Consider the following 13880-nt stretch of genomic DNA (forward strand, 5'->3'; position numbering starts at 1 on the left):
TATGTCATGGGTAAACTGACATTTTATGGAGAGTCTTCAAATCTGAGATAATTCCTATTTAATTAAATAGGCAATCAAAAGTCACTGCAGAATTTTGAGGCAGTGAATACATTCTTTAGTCCACCCCAACACGGACTAAATGCCAACTTTGGCTTTGATGAAGCATCGACAGGCTTACCTGGTGACCCTGCATGCTCCAGGTGGCCCAGCTGGGGCTGTCTGGTGATTCTGTAGGTTAGTGCTGCCGGCTCGCTCTCCTGGTCAGTGGCAGAGAGCTGCAGGGTGGTGATTTTCTTCACTGAGTTTTCATCTAAGACCATTCCTTTATTGGTGGTGATGACCGGTGGGTATTTGTCTTCTGAAAATATTAGAAATAGTGATTTGAAATGGGATATTTTTAGCCTCCTTTCTTCAATTCTGGATCTGGTGCCCAGGGGTAAGATCAGAATAGCTCTCAGAGAGAGATAGAGATAGAGATAGAGAGAGAGACAGAGAGAGAGAGAGAGAGAGAGAGAGAGAGAGAGAGAGAGAGAGAGAGTCAGTCCCAAGGAGCCAGAGCTTCACACAGCAGTGGGGACATGATCTCAGATTTCCTTACTGGTTGGTTAAAGGAAAGGCTCAGCCTCAAGGTAATCACAGTATAGATTCTTTAACTTCAGAACCACTGATGTATTTTTAGAGACCCAATGCCCCCTTACCCAAAACAATGATGGAAAATGACTGGCTGATCAATTTGTTGCCTTCTCCATCAACCACATCAAACTTAAAGTCAAAGTTCCCACCAGATTCTCCTCTTCTGTGACTGTATTCTACTTGACCTGCAACAAGAACAACAACAACAAAAATCAAGATTTGCTATTAATGCTTTCTGAAGTGGGAGGTGGTAATTCGATTGGTATCCATACTAAGGAATCAATTAACACTCTCCTGACTTTGACATTATTTTTGACATTTTAACCTAAAGTTTTCATTTCCTCATTTCCTCTCCCACTCTGGGCTTCCTCCTGTTAAAATCACCTGAAATAGCATTGCTTATAGCTGGGGCTCGGCTTTTGGGAAAGAGTCTGAGGGTCTTATGTATAACTCGATCAGCAAAACTGCCCATGTGGAAAATGTGCGCTGACCACACCCACGTCACTGGTGTGACCCTGTATATACCCATGTCACGGGAGAAGAGGCTGCAGCGCTCAGCCCACATTCTCCTAGAAAGCATCACTTCCACTTCCCAATACAGCCTTACATCAATTTTGGAACAACACAAAATATAACCAACCAACAAGTAAATAGATAAACAAAACAAATAAACTCTACACAGAAGTCCAATGGATCCAAAGGGAGAAGTGCAATGTGTCACACTGTTGTGAACCCGCCAACTTCACTTCTAAGTACCCAGCAATGCAACTAGAACCAGATCTCTGGGAAGAGGGGCCTCGTCTCATTTTTAAAGAGACACTGATGCAAGGAGTAATTAAGGAATGACTATCCCTTTGCTTATTCTGCCCCCTTTATTAAAGTACAGACAGGTCCAATGAGAATTAGGCTGCTACCACTTTTACGTGTGAGTACATGGACAGGACCCTTATTTTATGCTCCTTGGGGGCATATTTCCACCTCGAAATGGAATTGCACATCACAAGATGTTGGATTACTTTCCCCCACAATATGTAACACCCCCCCCCCTTTTTTTTTTTACCCCTGAAAGCACTGTGCAGTAACTGCGTAGCATTTAACATTTATGCTTTTACATGACATCAGCATTTCCTGGAGGAGGGATGAGCTATGTAATCTCCCCTAGGCACCTCGATTTATGCCCTTCCATTTTGCTTAGTTCATTAACTTGCGCTCTTCGGGGAGCTGAAAAGAGATATAAATTGTTCACCTAAGGCAGGCATAATTTTCACCCAAATCCATCCCAATTCACTTCTTTTTCCTTTCCCTTTCTCACATATACTTTTTAGCACTACAGCAAGTCAAATGATTTTTCCCCCTCCACAACAGCCCCAAATTTCATCAATGCTATGTCAAAGGATGAACACATTTTAGTCAAGAATGATAGTTTTTTAAAAAAATTGAGGAGTCAAGAAAGAATAAATGGAGCTATAACTCAGTTCTTATTCAAAACAAAGAGTGTACAGCTGCCTGCCATAGGCTACCAGGCATTTAACTCCCACTCACTATTGTGGGTGGAGTCTGAGGAAGCCTGGGTAGGCTGAGGACCCCTGGCTGACCTTGGCTGATGTCAGCCTGCGTGAAACTCCGGATGGGTCCTTTGACGGAGATTTGCTCCAGGTTGCCGTGCTTCACTGTCTGCAGGCGCCCAGCACCAGGATCTTCCTTCATAATGAACATCACCTGACTTTCATCTGAGTCAGTGTCTGTCACTTTCAAGTGCTGTTCTGTGATGCGTGCTGCAGACCCTGGGCGAGAATAGGAGACGCAGGTCATTCCCCATCATTGCCTTTGAATAGGACGTCAAATGATTTCAGGAGACGGCTCTGGGTCTAGGCAAGTAGAATGTGCTTGCCCTTCTGTTTCCATCTCAATAAATGTTAATTTCCCAACCTCCCAATTTACTATCAGCCGTTGAGTGTAAGTCTGAGCCCCCTTTCTCTCCTGATCCATTCTCATTCTCTATGTTTGCTCTAGTTCCACAACCTATTAGTTAACCCTATAATAAAACTTGCTTGGACCTAATTTATTTACTGCCTTGAGGATCACCAAATCATAAACGCACAAACATATCTGGTTGCCATCTCAGACCAAATAGTCAAAAGCATTGCTCCTCAAGAGAGAAGATACGGTGAGGTGACAGAGCAGGGGGAGCCGAGTGCTGGGCCCTGTGAGGCTGCACAGCTGTTGGGGATGAAGGCAAGGCACTGGCTCCTGGCAAACACCTCTTCTGAGGGCCTCACCCTTGCTTTTCTGTTCAGCCGATTTCTCATATTACAAATAGTAAATTCTGGTAAAGTAGATCCTAGTCACCCAGGTGTTGGAGAGACAGTCCACCATGGGCCCTGGGTGCCCCTGCCTTTCCTGCTGGGGAATGCAAAGAATGCAAGGCCTGACCACTCGTTACCCAGGCCATTCTCAGGGATGAGGTGATGCCTTCCCCTGGGACAATGATCAGGCTTGCATATTGCTCAGTGCTCCTCTACTGAAATGCAACCACTGCGCGCGAAGGTGTCCATCTGGGCCCTCTGCACCGTCACAAGATGTGGAGGGCAGAGAGAACCAAAGCAAACTTCCGATGGCAATGCTGCCTGTTGTGCTGTGAGTAACAGAGCACTCTGTCGCAGAACCAGGAATCTTGTGTCTTCCACTAGCACCCATGAAACAGAAGCAGGCTAACTAAATTACTTGTAAATAGGGTAAAGTTAAATCCCAGAACTAATACTTGGGACCTTTGGGAATCTCCAAATTTTATTTCTTAAAATGTGTTGCTTTTTTAAAATTTATTTTTAGAAAGAGAAGAAGGGAGAGGGATAGAGAGACAGAAACATCGATGAGAGAGAAGCATCATCAATCGGCTGTTTCCTGCATGCCTCCTACTGTGGATGGAGTTCACAACCCAGGCATGTGCCCTGACTAGGAATCGAACCAGTGACCTCTTGTTTCATGGGTTGACACTCATTCACTGAGCAACACCGGCCAGCTCTCCAAATTTTCAAGTACCGTTATATTATTTTTACTACAGAATACATGGGAAACTAAGAAGAGACTAACAGAACTCCAGTGGAATGTAGCTGCTCTGAGGGTAAAAGGCCCACTCCCTAATTAACATGCTAATGCAAACTGACTCTAAGACCGACAGGTGTCACAGGCTCTTCGGGGTTGCTTATATATGCATACACAACATTGTATGTATAAAAATTACCATAGCAAATGAGTCTCAATTATTTGCACAATCTTTTTAGTGAATGACAGCTTCCCAATTGCCCCACCATGCCAGTTTTTTTTTTTGTTTTTTTTTTAAATAAGCATGTTGAAAATCCTACTGGATTTCTTTTGTTGTTTCTATGTGGGATTGGTTGGGCAGTGGCAATGTTCGCCCTTAGAAATACTATAAACTCTTCTCAATCTTTTCTAAAATTCTGAAAAGGCTTCTGGCCCAAAGAATTTCAGAGATTCACATTTGTCACAACTTTCAGCATCCCTAAAGCAACAGTTCTCCCCAACTCCAGTCTCCCTGAGTTCTGAACCCTTAGCTCATAACCTCCGACAGAGCTAACGTGGAAGGAAGACTTGCACTCTGACAAAGAACCATACCACTCTCTTCCATCCCTCTGGTACCTGCTGAGAGCTGCAGGCCTCGGTTAACAGCCAAGTGGGGGGCGTCACCCGTAGGCAGCTCAATGTATATCTCCATCCTCCCTGTGTCCATGTGGAGTCCATCAGAGAGAGAGAACCAGAACTCATCCACCTCCACACCGGGCCCACCAGGTGTGTACCCCACCAGCCCACCCAGGATGTCCTGGTAGGTGAAGGAGGAGCCCTGGTCTAAAATCCTCCCATTCTCCAGAAGCTCAGAAGCAGTCTGCCTCTGGCGTAGGTGACCTGAGAAAGGAAGAAAAACAAAGAGGCAAAGGTAAGAATATATATGGCACCAAAACACTGCCTGATTGTGTCAACCAGTATGACCCTGGAAGAGTGTCAATCACCTCAGAGGCTCTTGGTGACACATACATAAGTGACCAAAAACTTAGCATCTTATAAATAAGCACAGGATGCTTCCCTGTGGCCTCTTCTACAAATAAAAAAGATAGAGCCCCACTTTTCCTTAAAATCTCTTAAGGAGACACAAATGGATGTAGTAATCTAATGGCTTAGAAATCAAATCCCACTCCATGAATTCAAACTCATTTCATTATCTAAACCTTATTTTCCCCTTATGCAAAGTGAAAATAGCACTCCTCACTCGCTGCCTTCCTCCCAGGGCATCTGGGATAGGAGATAAGGATGTGTTTTGAATTCCTTTTAAATTCAGAAAGACGCCAAGCATCTTTGGGTTGAGACATAATTTGCTGTTTTCGTGGGTCATGTGTACCACAATGAAACAGTTAACATGCTTCATTAAAGAAAGTAAAAATGAATGAAGGCAAGATAAAATGCAGCAACCCACAGCCTCTTCAATTAACCCTCCATCAACAACAACAGTTTCATCTTCAAGAGACCAACGGATGTTAGGATGGACCCTTCGGAGATGAAAATTCCAGCGTTAGCTAATACAGGGGGATGATGCTTAGGAAAGAATTAGGTAGAAGACCCCGACTTAAACCTCTGGTTTAATCAGGAAAAGTGACTTTTTGTGTGTGCAAAAGTTCATAAAGACATCTACCATGCCTCTAACCTGAAATGAACACCTTTTGCAATTAATAACAAGGCTGTTCCTTGCCTAAGATGGCCACAGATTACCAAGCAATGATGCTTTCTCTGAGAAGAGAATTTGCAGCTTCTGAAAACTGTTTTGTCTGAGGTTACATAGAAAAGTGAGAAACAGCTGAAATTGAATTTCAGAAACACCAATTACCTAGGATTCAGGCTTTTAGAGCAACTGGTATCTTCTGTGAGTCCAAAGAATATCAGTTAGCTGTCAGCTAGCTGTGATGTTGATTTGTATTTAGATGCAAAGAATGAATGATATACAGGTAAGGCAGAGAAACAATCCGCTGGAATCTATGTGTTCATTCTAATAACCCATAGGGCACCTCAATTAAGGAACTTTATACAGCAGTTGCGTCCTACCGTGGTCAGGCTTTTTTGTCAATACAAAAATCAGCTCATTATCTGGGGTGTCCAGGTCTTGCAAGCTCAAAGAAAAATTGCTTATCACGACTCCCGAGCTCAGCTGCACGCGCAGGGGCTGCAAAGTCATCCTGGGAGGCTCATCATTCTTCCTCTGATTAAAGCACAGAATATTAGGTCTCATACAGGTGCCAGTTTAAGAAGGGAAAATGCACATTATTCAGAGGAAGTAATATTGGTGCACCAACTTTCACTACCAAAATAGCATTTAATGTGTCACTATGTTTAATTCCCAATCAAAATGGCTAGTTTCCAAGGAGAGCAAGTCACACAAACAAAATGTCCCCTTGAAAAGAAACAGAAACAGGAGGACATTCTACACAAATCTTCTCAGATCTTTTCCATATGTACAATGATCATATTTTCCAGACCAAAAAAAATGGACATGTGGTTAGGCAAGTACAAGTAGATTTGGGGGATAAAAGGACACATTATTTGAAATCAGAACTGTCTTAGAAAACCCTAAGCATATCATAGTGTCTGTAGGAGGACACCACATTTGAAAGTGTGGGTTTTTAAAGTTGTCTCCTTGCTCTTATGCCAGCGCCACCCACATCACTGTCCCTGAAGGGTACTAAGGGTACCAACTGTTTTATTTGCTCAAGGTAGAGGGTATTCCATTCTGAGTTTTTATCTTTTTCTTTCTCTCTCTCCCTGGTAGAGCAAGCCTATGTAGTGCTCCAGTGAAAATAAATGCAGTATCAAGGAACATAGTTCTTTGATGCTATAATTTAATGAATAAATGCATTAAAAACTTTTAAGAGAAAGCAAATATGCACATAGAACAATTTCAGGGGAAAATTGGCATATGTTAGTTTTCATCTAAATATGAGATTAGCAAGGTTTATCTGTCTGACCCCCACAAACTGTTTTCACACAGAACGAATAGATTTTACCCTGAAATGGAAGTTTAGATTTCTAGGTCAGACCATCCCCAAATGCCAGCCTTAATTCTATAAATTTCAGTAGGTTAGGGTTATTTTTTCAAATTAACCTCTAAAACTGAAGGTCAAATTCAATCTCCCTTGCTTTTCAGTTTATATAAAGCTATTTCACGGTGGGATATTATGGTCAAAGGCCCAACTTCTCCAAAGTCCTTACCTCGATGGTGATATTGATGCTGTGGATTTCCGAACGACTATTTCCATTACTTACATAAAAACTAAAGATATCATGAGTGGGCTCAATGCTTTCATGAATACTCTGAAAGTAGTAAATGTAGTTTTCCAGAATATCTTGAATTGGGAAGGATGCCTCTGGGTCACTAGTAGTTCCAGGGCCAAAACGATGACCTGCATCAACAACAGAGAACTTTTACCTTGCTCCACCAATCCCTGATTCCCAGGCTGAACTGGAAAACATGACAGCATTATCAGCAAAAGATGAAGGCATGTGTGAGGATAAAGGCTGGGGTATGGAAGGAGCACAAGACCAGAAACTGGAAGACTTGGGGTTGGATTACTATTTCCCCACTATTTCTCATCTATAAATGGATACAGCTGCCCTGCAATTTCCACAGGGAATCAAATGCGGTAATATGCATGAAAGCACTCAGAATGTCACTATTTTATATAGCACAGAATCCATGGCTGTTTTGTTAGAAATCTTTGATAAAATAAATGCTGGGGCAAGTAATGACACAATAGAAAATGTTCTACCTTAAGCTTTAGTCCATTTTAAGACCACTCTACTTGGCATATCCTGCATGAGGAACTCTCTTTCTCTACATAAGGAAAGGTTGACTATATACCTTTATATGTAAGAAACATCTCCTTAAGCATGTTTTCATTTTACCTCTCACTTCCTTAAGGAGACCTCAGTATGAATCAGAGTTCAGTCTTTGGGATGGTCCACCAGGGCTGCTGTGATGCTTAAAGGACCATCCAGAGCTCAGGTGCCATTCAGGTACGGAGATGCTCGAGGACCACCCAGAGCTCCACAGGAAGTGCTGGCTCTAGCTAACTCTTCCTTTCATCCCAACCCTACAGTCTGTAAAAGACCCAGGGGAAGAGTAAGCACTGTCTACATGATGGATGACTTGCCTCTTACTTGGTCTGAGTCCTTCTGATTGATTTCAAATTGTTATCACATTTTCTTCTAAAAAACAAACAAAAAAAGGAAACCCCTGTGTCTTCAAACATTCCCTAGACATATCAACAAAGGAAAGTAGAGACAGACGATCTGAAAGCAGCAAGGCCTTCTCTTTCCTTCTTTCATAGCCCTTTGCAAAGGCCAGGCCATATATTAAAAGGCCACTGACTTTCTGAATTGTAGACAGTGCCATTTTTGACCTCCCAACAGAAAGACTAGGAATTAAAAAGTTTTATTTATCATTTGTTTGAATTAAGAACTCAAGACAAATATTTTTTTCTTCAATGACGTAAATTTTCTTAAATTTACCCCTCAAATCTGATAGCTCTTGTCACCAGAAGCATAGAGGAGCCTAATCCCCAGGACGCACAGTTTACGGTTTCCAGAAGAAATGGCCATACGTCCTTCCAGTTCTTATTTTCTCTTCTCACTGATACCAGTAACGTGATAAATGTGGCTTCATTATTTAGGTCAGAAATAGTATGAATAAAGTAAATAATGCCTATAAATATATGCAAACAGAATAATGATTTATTTTCTGTCACTGGAAAACAAGCCACTCAACAAGTGAATCTGTCACTGAAGCTCTCAGCATCAAACCTTCCGATTTTTAAAACTACACCTTTCATTTTTTTTTCACAGAAATAGTTCTTCTGTGCTTCCTTTCCTTCTTAAAACAAATAGACTGTATGCAAATTAACTAGCTCTCAGTGCGGGCAGGCTATCACCATGAACATCTATTCCTGCATTGCACTGGAGCCCACAGTGGTGCCTAGAGGTAATCAAGGTGGATCCTGTCCTGGTTGTGCTGAATGAATGTAGACTCCAGGCTGTTAGAGTTTATATTTAACAATATAATTATTCTGTTCCTTCTGGTCTTTCTGGTAAGAAGTTTAAGCTGCTCCTTCTAATGTTTTTATGAAGACATTCTTCTGATCAGCTGCATTCTAAACCTAGGTAGCTAGTTTCATATGCATAAGACAGACTCAGTTCTTAATACCCATAGAGCAAAGGGAAGAGTCCTTAAATGTTGTGCCTTGGGACAGTAATTCGCCCCCTGACCATCTCTTCCTTATTTCCAGCTTCACACTAACATAGAGCAGCAGTTTTCCAGGTGTGGCCCTTGCCCAGCATCAGTGGCATCGCCTGTGAGCTAGTGAGAAATGCGAATACATTTCCTCACCAGCCTCCTCCAGCAGGACCTCTGGTGGCTGCCCAGGAAGCTGTGCTTTCACAAGCCCTCCCTGTGAGTCTATGGACATTAAAATTTGAGAACCATCTTTAGAGAGGCTGAGGCTTGCCAGAAATTCGACTTCTGGACCAATGAAACACTCCTCTGCATGCATTCCAGGTTAACATAAAACCATGGCAGGAAGGCTTAATAAGAAACCATCTAGAGAGAAGAGAAGGCCAGAGGCAACCATCCTTGGCTGCTTCCCACCCTTTGTCCACGCTCTTCCCTCTGCGAGAAATGCCATTTTCCCTCTTCCCACAGCAACTCCCACTAACCCTTCAAGTTCCAACTCAAACGTCACTCCCTTAGACTTTTTCCTGCCCCCCCCCCCCCCCTCCCGGCACAGGGAACTGTTTTGTTCTATGTACTTTCTCAGTGCTTTGCTCCCTTCCCTGTACTGGCATTTTATGTGTTGTGTAATGTATCTGTCGTCCTATCTGTCTCCCACTCAGGGCAGAGGCTGTATCCTATTCATCTTTACATCCATGTGTCAAGCATAAGCATTTGTGAAGATAAATCAAATTCAGTGATAAACAAAGTGAAGTGCACACACTGAAAGATGGGGAAAAGACCCAAGGTTTTCTATAGGAGCTCATGGTCACTGCAAAATCAGTTTCCTGTAACCAGCTTCAAATCTCAGGCACCATGCTGGCCGCAAACACCTTCAGTCAATGGCCTCTCTGTGGGAGCTTCTAGCTGCATGCCAATTAGAGCCAAGTGCTGCCGCATTCAGGAATCTCACTGTAACCTGACAGGGGCTATCTCAGCTGCCAGTCACTGAGGTCTCAGGGGGCCTGTGCATGGTACACATCTCACTTCTCCTCTGTGATAACCACCAAGGGTGGTGGATCCAGCCAGATGGTGGCGGGGAGGGAGGCTGAGGAGGGTCACAGATAGACACGCACACATTTTAATTCATGTCATATCCTTAGAAGGAGTCGAGACATAAGCTATGGTTCTTCTAAACTGCTGTTGCCTCACAATAAAAGGGCAGAAATTTCGTTTCCTTGACACTCAATTCTGAGTGTAATCCACAAGGCCCTCTACCCCTACTGCTAGGACCCTGCTCTATTCTCCTCCCATAGCGCTGATTTACCTCCTAACATCTTACACGATTTTCTCATTTGTTAGGTTTCTTATTTGACTCCTCCCCTTTTCTCCCAGGATCTAAGGCACCATGAAGGTAGTGGTTTCTGGCTGTTTTGTTTATTGATATGTCCCTAGTGCTTAAAAAGTGCCGGGCCCACAGAAAATGCTCAGTAAATTTCTAGTGAGTGGATGAAAACTTCCTTCCATTTCTTTGAAATGGTTCCATTCCTCTTTAGTTGCCCATGTCCAGTTTTAATCAGAGGTGGTTACCCCTCCACCCCACTTCTTTCAATTCTACAGCAAAGCTCCCGCGGTACCTGTTCCTGTGTTCTCAATGCAGCCGTACTTGGGCAGAGCACTTAGTCTAATGACGGCATCGCCCTGGAGGTTGTCCTGATCTTCAGCAGCAAAGAAATGGTGAAATGAGAGTGGAGTTCTCCCTCCCTCGTCAACCTGAGAAAGAAAAGATTGCAGAGAGAGTCCTTGGGCGGATGCAGGCAACTGCACTGCGGTAAAAAGAACTGAATTGCAAAGTGCCTCCTGGGGTGACCTTCTGGCACCAATTTCACTTCTTTGAGGAGGCAGATCCTCCACAGACGAGATGAGGAATGTGCACGCTGCTGAGGCCAGGCAATCTCTCAGCACCTCGCAAAGTGACATTCAGACACAATGACTCGAGTGTCTCCCTTCAAAGCCGTGCTTCCTTCTATGATGGATCTGGTTATAAACCGGTTCTGGCCCACTCCAATCACCCACCTTGCACACCTACACACAGGACGCTGCCTTCCTCCCATATCAACATCAAAAGCCCACAGCTAGAGTGATCATCCAGTCCTCCCCGGACACCGTCAGGGGGACTGTCCTACACGTGTTCCCACGCAGAAAAAAAGTCCTGTTTATTCCTTTACAGTACATATTTGCCAGGCTCAAGATATCTCAAAGCTAGTGCTTATCTTAATGTCAATGAGGACAATAAATCAGTGGAAGTAAAAGCAGTTGCTTGCACTAACTTTCTCCTTTGGGGCCCTGCTTTGCACGCTTACGCTGCAAGCCCAGTCTGGTGTGTTTTGCTAGCCTGCTGGATATGACCCTGGCTCTGGGAATGGGAAAAATGCAAATGGCTGCCCCAAGGTGTGGAAATGGGAAAATGGGTGGAACATCAGAATCATTTAGAAACAGCTCAGTTTGATCAATTTTGAGTCGCTCAATAGAAAACAGAAAAGCTCCTGAGTTTTTGGCATGATGGTACGTACAGAGAGCAGGATGAGGAAAGTGAATTAACTTTTATGGAATTCCTACACCATTGCCAGTACTGTACTGTTTTTTAAAAAACTGCTATTTTATTAATCATCAAAGCAAACTTCTAGAATTACTCATATTTTAAAGATGGGGAAGTTGAGCCCTAACCGGTTTGGTTCAGTGAATAGAGCGTTGGCCTGCAGACTGAAGATTCCCAGGTTCGATTCTGGTCAAGGGCATGTACCTTGGTTGTGGGTGCATCCCCAGTGGGGGGTGTGCAGGAAGCAGCTGATCGATGTTTCTCTCTCATCGATGTTTCTAACTCTCTATCCTTCTCCCTTCCTCTCTGTAAAAAATCAATAAAATATATTTTTTTAAAAAGATGGGGAAGTTGAGGCAAGAAAGATTACATAACTGGCCCAAGGTCACTCAGCTAATAAGTAACAGGACAGGCACTTAAATTCATGTTTGTGTAACTTCATGATTAGGATTTATTATCTAACTGCCTCCCATAGCCTTCCCACTCCATGGAACTGTTAACACGGTATAAACAGTGATAAGTATCAACTTAATTTAAGGAGTGACTTAGGGGAACATTTTCTATATCCCCATGTTTTAGTTGCTGCAAACATTAGATTATAAACTCCTTAAAGATATATCCCATTTTTAATTTTGCTCCCTCTTCTATACACAGCTAGGATTTATGTCTGGCACATAAATATGTGTTGACTACACAATGTCGATATAATGATTTGATTTTTTGCATACAATTATTTTCTTACTTTTTGATGATTGAAAAGAATGCATATCTTGATACTATTGCCTGGAAACCTTGCGGGAAGAAGTTGGCAGCCAATTCATCAGAAAGAAATCCTTCATTTACATTCCCACATATTCCAGCTCTCTGTAGCACTCGATGTCTATTGATCTGAAAATTGTTTACCGTGATCAGGTCAGCAAAGGCAATGACTGGAGGTGGATTCTTGACAGGAGTGATCATGATGGTGAAGATCTGATTTTCCAGTCGGTTGTGGTCCATATCAGACACAGAGAAATGGAAGCTATCCGTGACCAGCTGACCCTCGGTCTCAAACACGGCTGAGTACCTACAGAGGCCAAAAGAAGAATCAAGTGAATGAGCTACACTGAGAAGCCAAGTAAATGAGTGCATCTTTGTTTAAAAATGGGGCCAGGCCCTAGCTGGTTTGGCTCAGTGGATAGAGCATCGGCCCATGAACTAAAGGGTCTTGGGTTTGATTCTGGTCAAGGGCATGTACCTCAGTTGCAGGCTTGGCCCCCAGCCCCGGTCGGGGCAGGTGCAGGAGGCAACTAATCGATATGTCTCTCTCACATTGATGTGTGTGTGTGTGTGTGTGTGTATGTGTCTCTCTCTCTCCCTCCCTTTCAATCTCTCTAAAAATCAATGAAAAAATATCTTAAAGTAGGGATTAACAACAACAACAAAATGGGGCCAGAAGCAATATAATCTTTCAAGGGAGTTACTGTTTAGTTATTAACTTTTTAAAAATTTTGTTCCACATCTTAAAAAAAGTATTGAATTTATTGGGGTGGCATTGGCTAATAAAATTATATGGGTTTCAAGTGTACAGTTCTATAATACATCATCTGTATATTGTACTGTGTGCTCACCATCCGAAGTCAAGGTTAACTTTTTTATATCAAAAATTTTTAATGTGGACATTATTGCAGGTGTCTCCCTTTATACCATTTAAAAAATCCTGTTAGGTAATACAAAGTGGTTACATACCTAATTTTCTGATTGTTGATATCTCCCATCGTGAAATTGGCAACCTCTGAGATTTCTTCCACTTCAAGTCCTGAGGTTCTTAAAAGAGTCCCGTACATGGGCAGAGAACTTAATTGAATCCAGATCTCGGAGTCGGGGGAAGAATCATCCTAATCAGGCAAATATGAGGGAAGACAGGAATGCACATTTGCAGAAATAAATACTCCAGTAGTTAAAGATCAGGGTGATTCCTGCTCTGCTCATTGGACGTCTCTTTCTCTTTGTGACAAAGCAACACCATTTCAAGCTGCAGGAAAATCCCAGTACTCATTCCTCCTAAATGCCTCTTTGATAATCTCTTTTTTCAAGAGTAGCTCAAGATACCAGTGGGGAAATGCTCGTTCGGCATGGGGCATAAAACTCTATTGTTACTAGACGAGCCACACAAGGTCTCGTTTTTATTACAAGCATCTAGTGAAGAACAAAACAGGGTCAGAGATAAAAGTCCTCTTTCTGAAAACACAGTTGTAGGCTTCTTCTAGAGTTTCTAAGAATGATTTCCTTTTTAGAAACAGGTAAAATTCTCTTATAATGTTAATACAATGATAAAGAAAATTCTGCAAAACAGAGAGAATGGAAGTTACTTAGCACAGCCAATGACTCACTTTAATGTTCAAC

General features: G+C 42.7%; 1 protein-coding gene across 1 annotated transcript in view; it reads right to left on the reverse strand.

The window, feature by feature from the left end:
* Positions 1-13880, reverse strand: part of FRAS1 (Fraser extracellular matrix complex subunit 1) — a gene marked incomplete at its 5' end in the record, with an annotated part of 444917 nt that overhangs the window by 77527 nt on the left and 353510 nt on the right. Inside the window, 9 exons of the mRNA XM_081100823.1 lie at positions 179-358; positions 699-818; positions 2229-2417; positions 4291-4554; positions 5743-5896; positions 6904-7094; positions 10534-10669; positions 12399-12561; positions 13224-13372. Of these exons, the coding sequence (XP_080956949.1) occupies positions 179-358; positions 699-818; positions 2229-2417; positions 4291-4554; positions 5743-5896; positions 6904-7094; positions 10534-10669; positions 12399-12561; positions 13224-13372 (1546 nt within the window). The remainder of the gene's footprint in view (positions 1-178; positions 359-698; positions 819-2228; positions 2418-4290; positions 4555-5742; positions 5897-6903; positions 7095-10533; positions 10670-12398; positions 12562-13223; positions 13373-13880) is intronic.

Source organism: Myotis nattereri, assembly GCF_964212035.1.
Source record: "Myotis nattereri genome assembly, chromosome: 1".
NCBI classification, from domain to species: domain Eukaryota; kingdom Metazoa; phylum Chordata; class Mammalia; order Chiroptera; family Vespertilionidae; genus Myotis; species Myotis nattereri.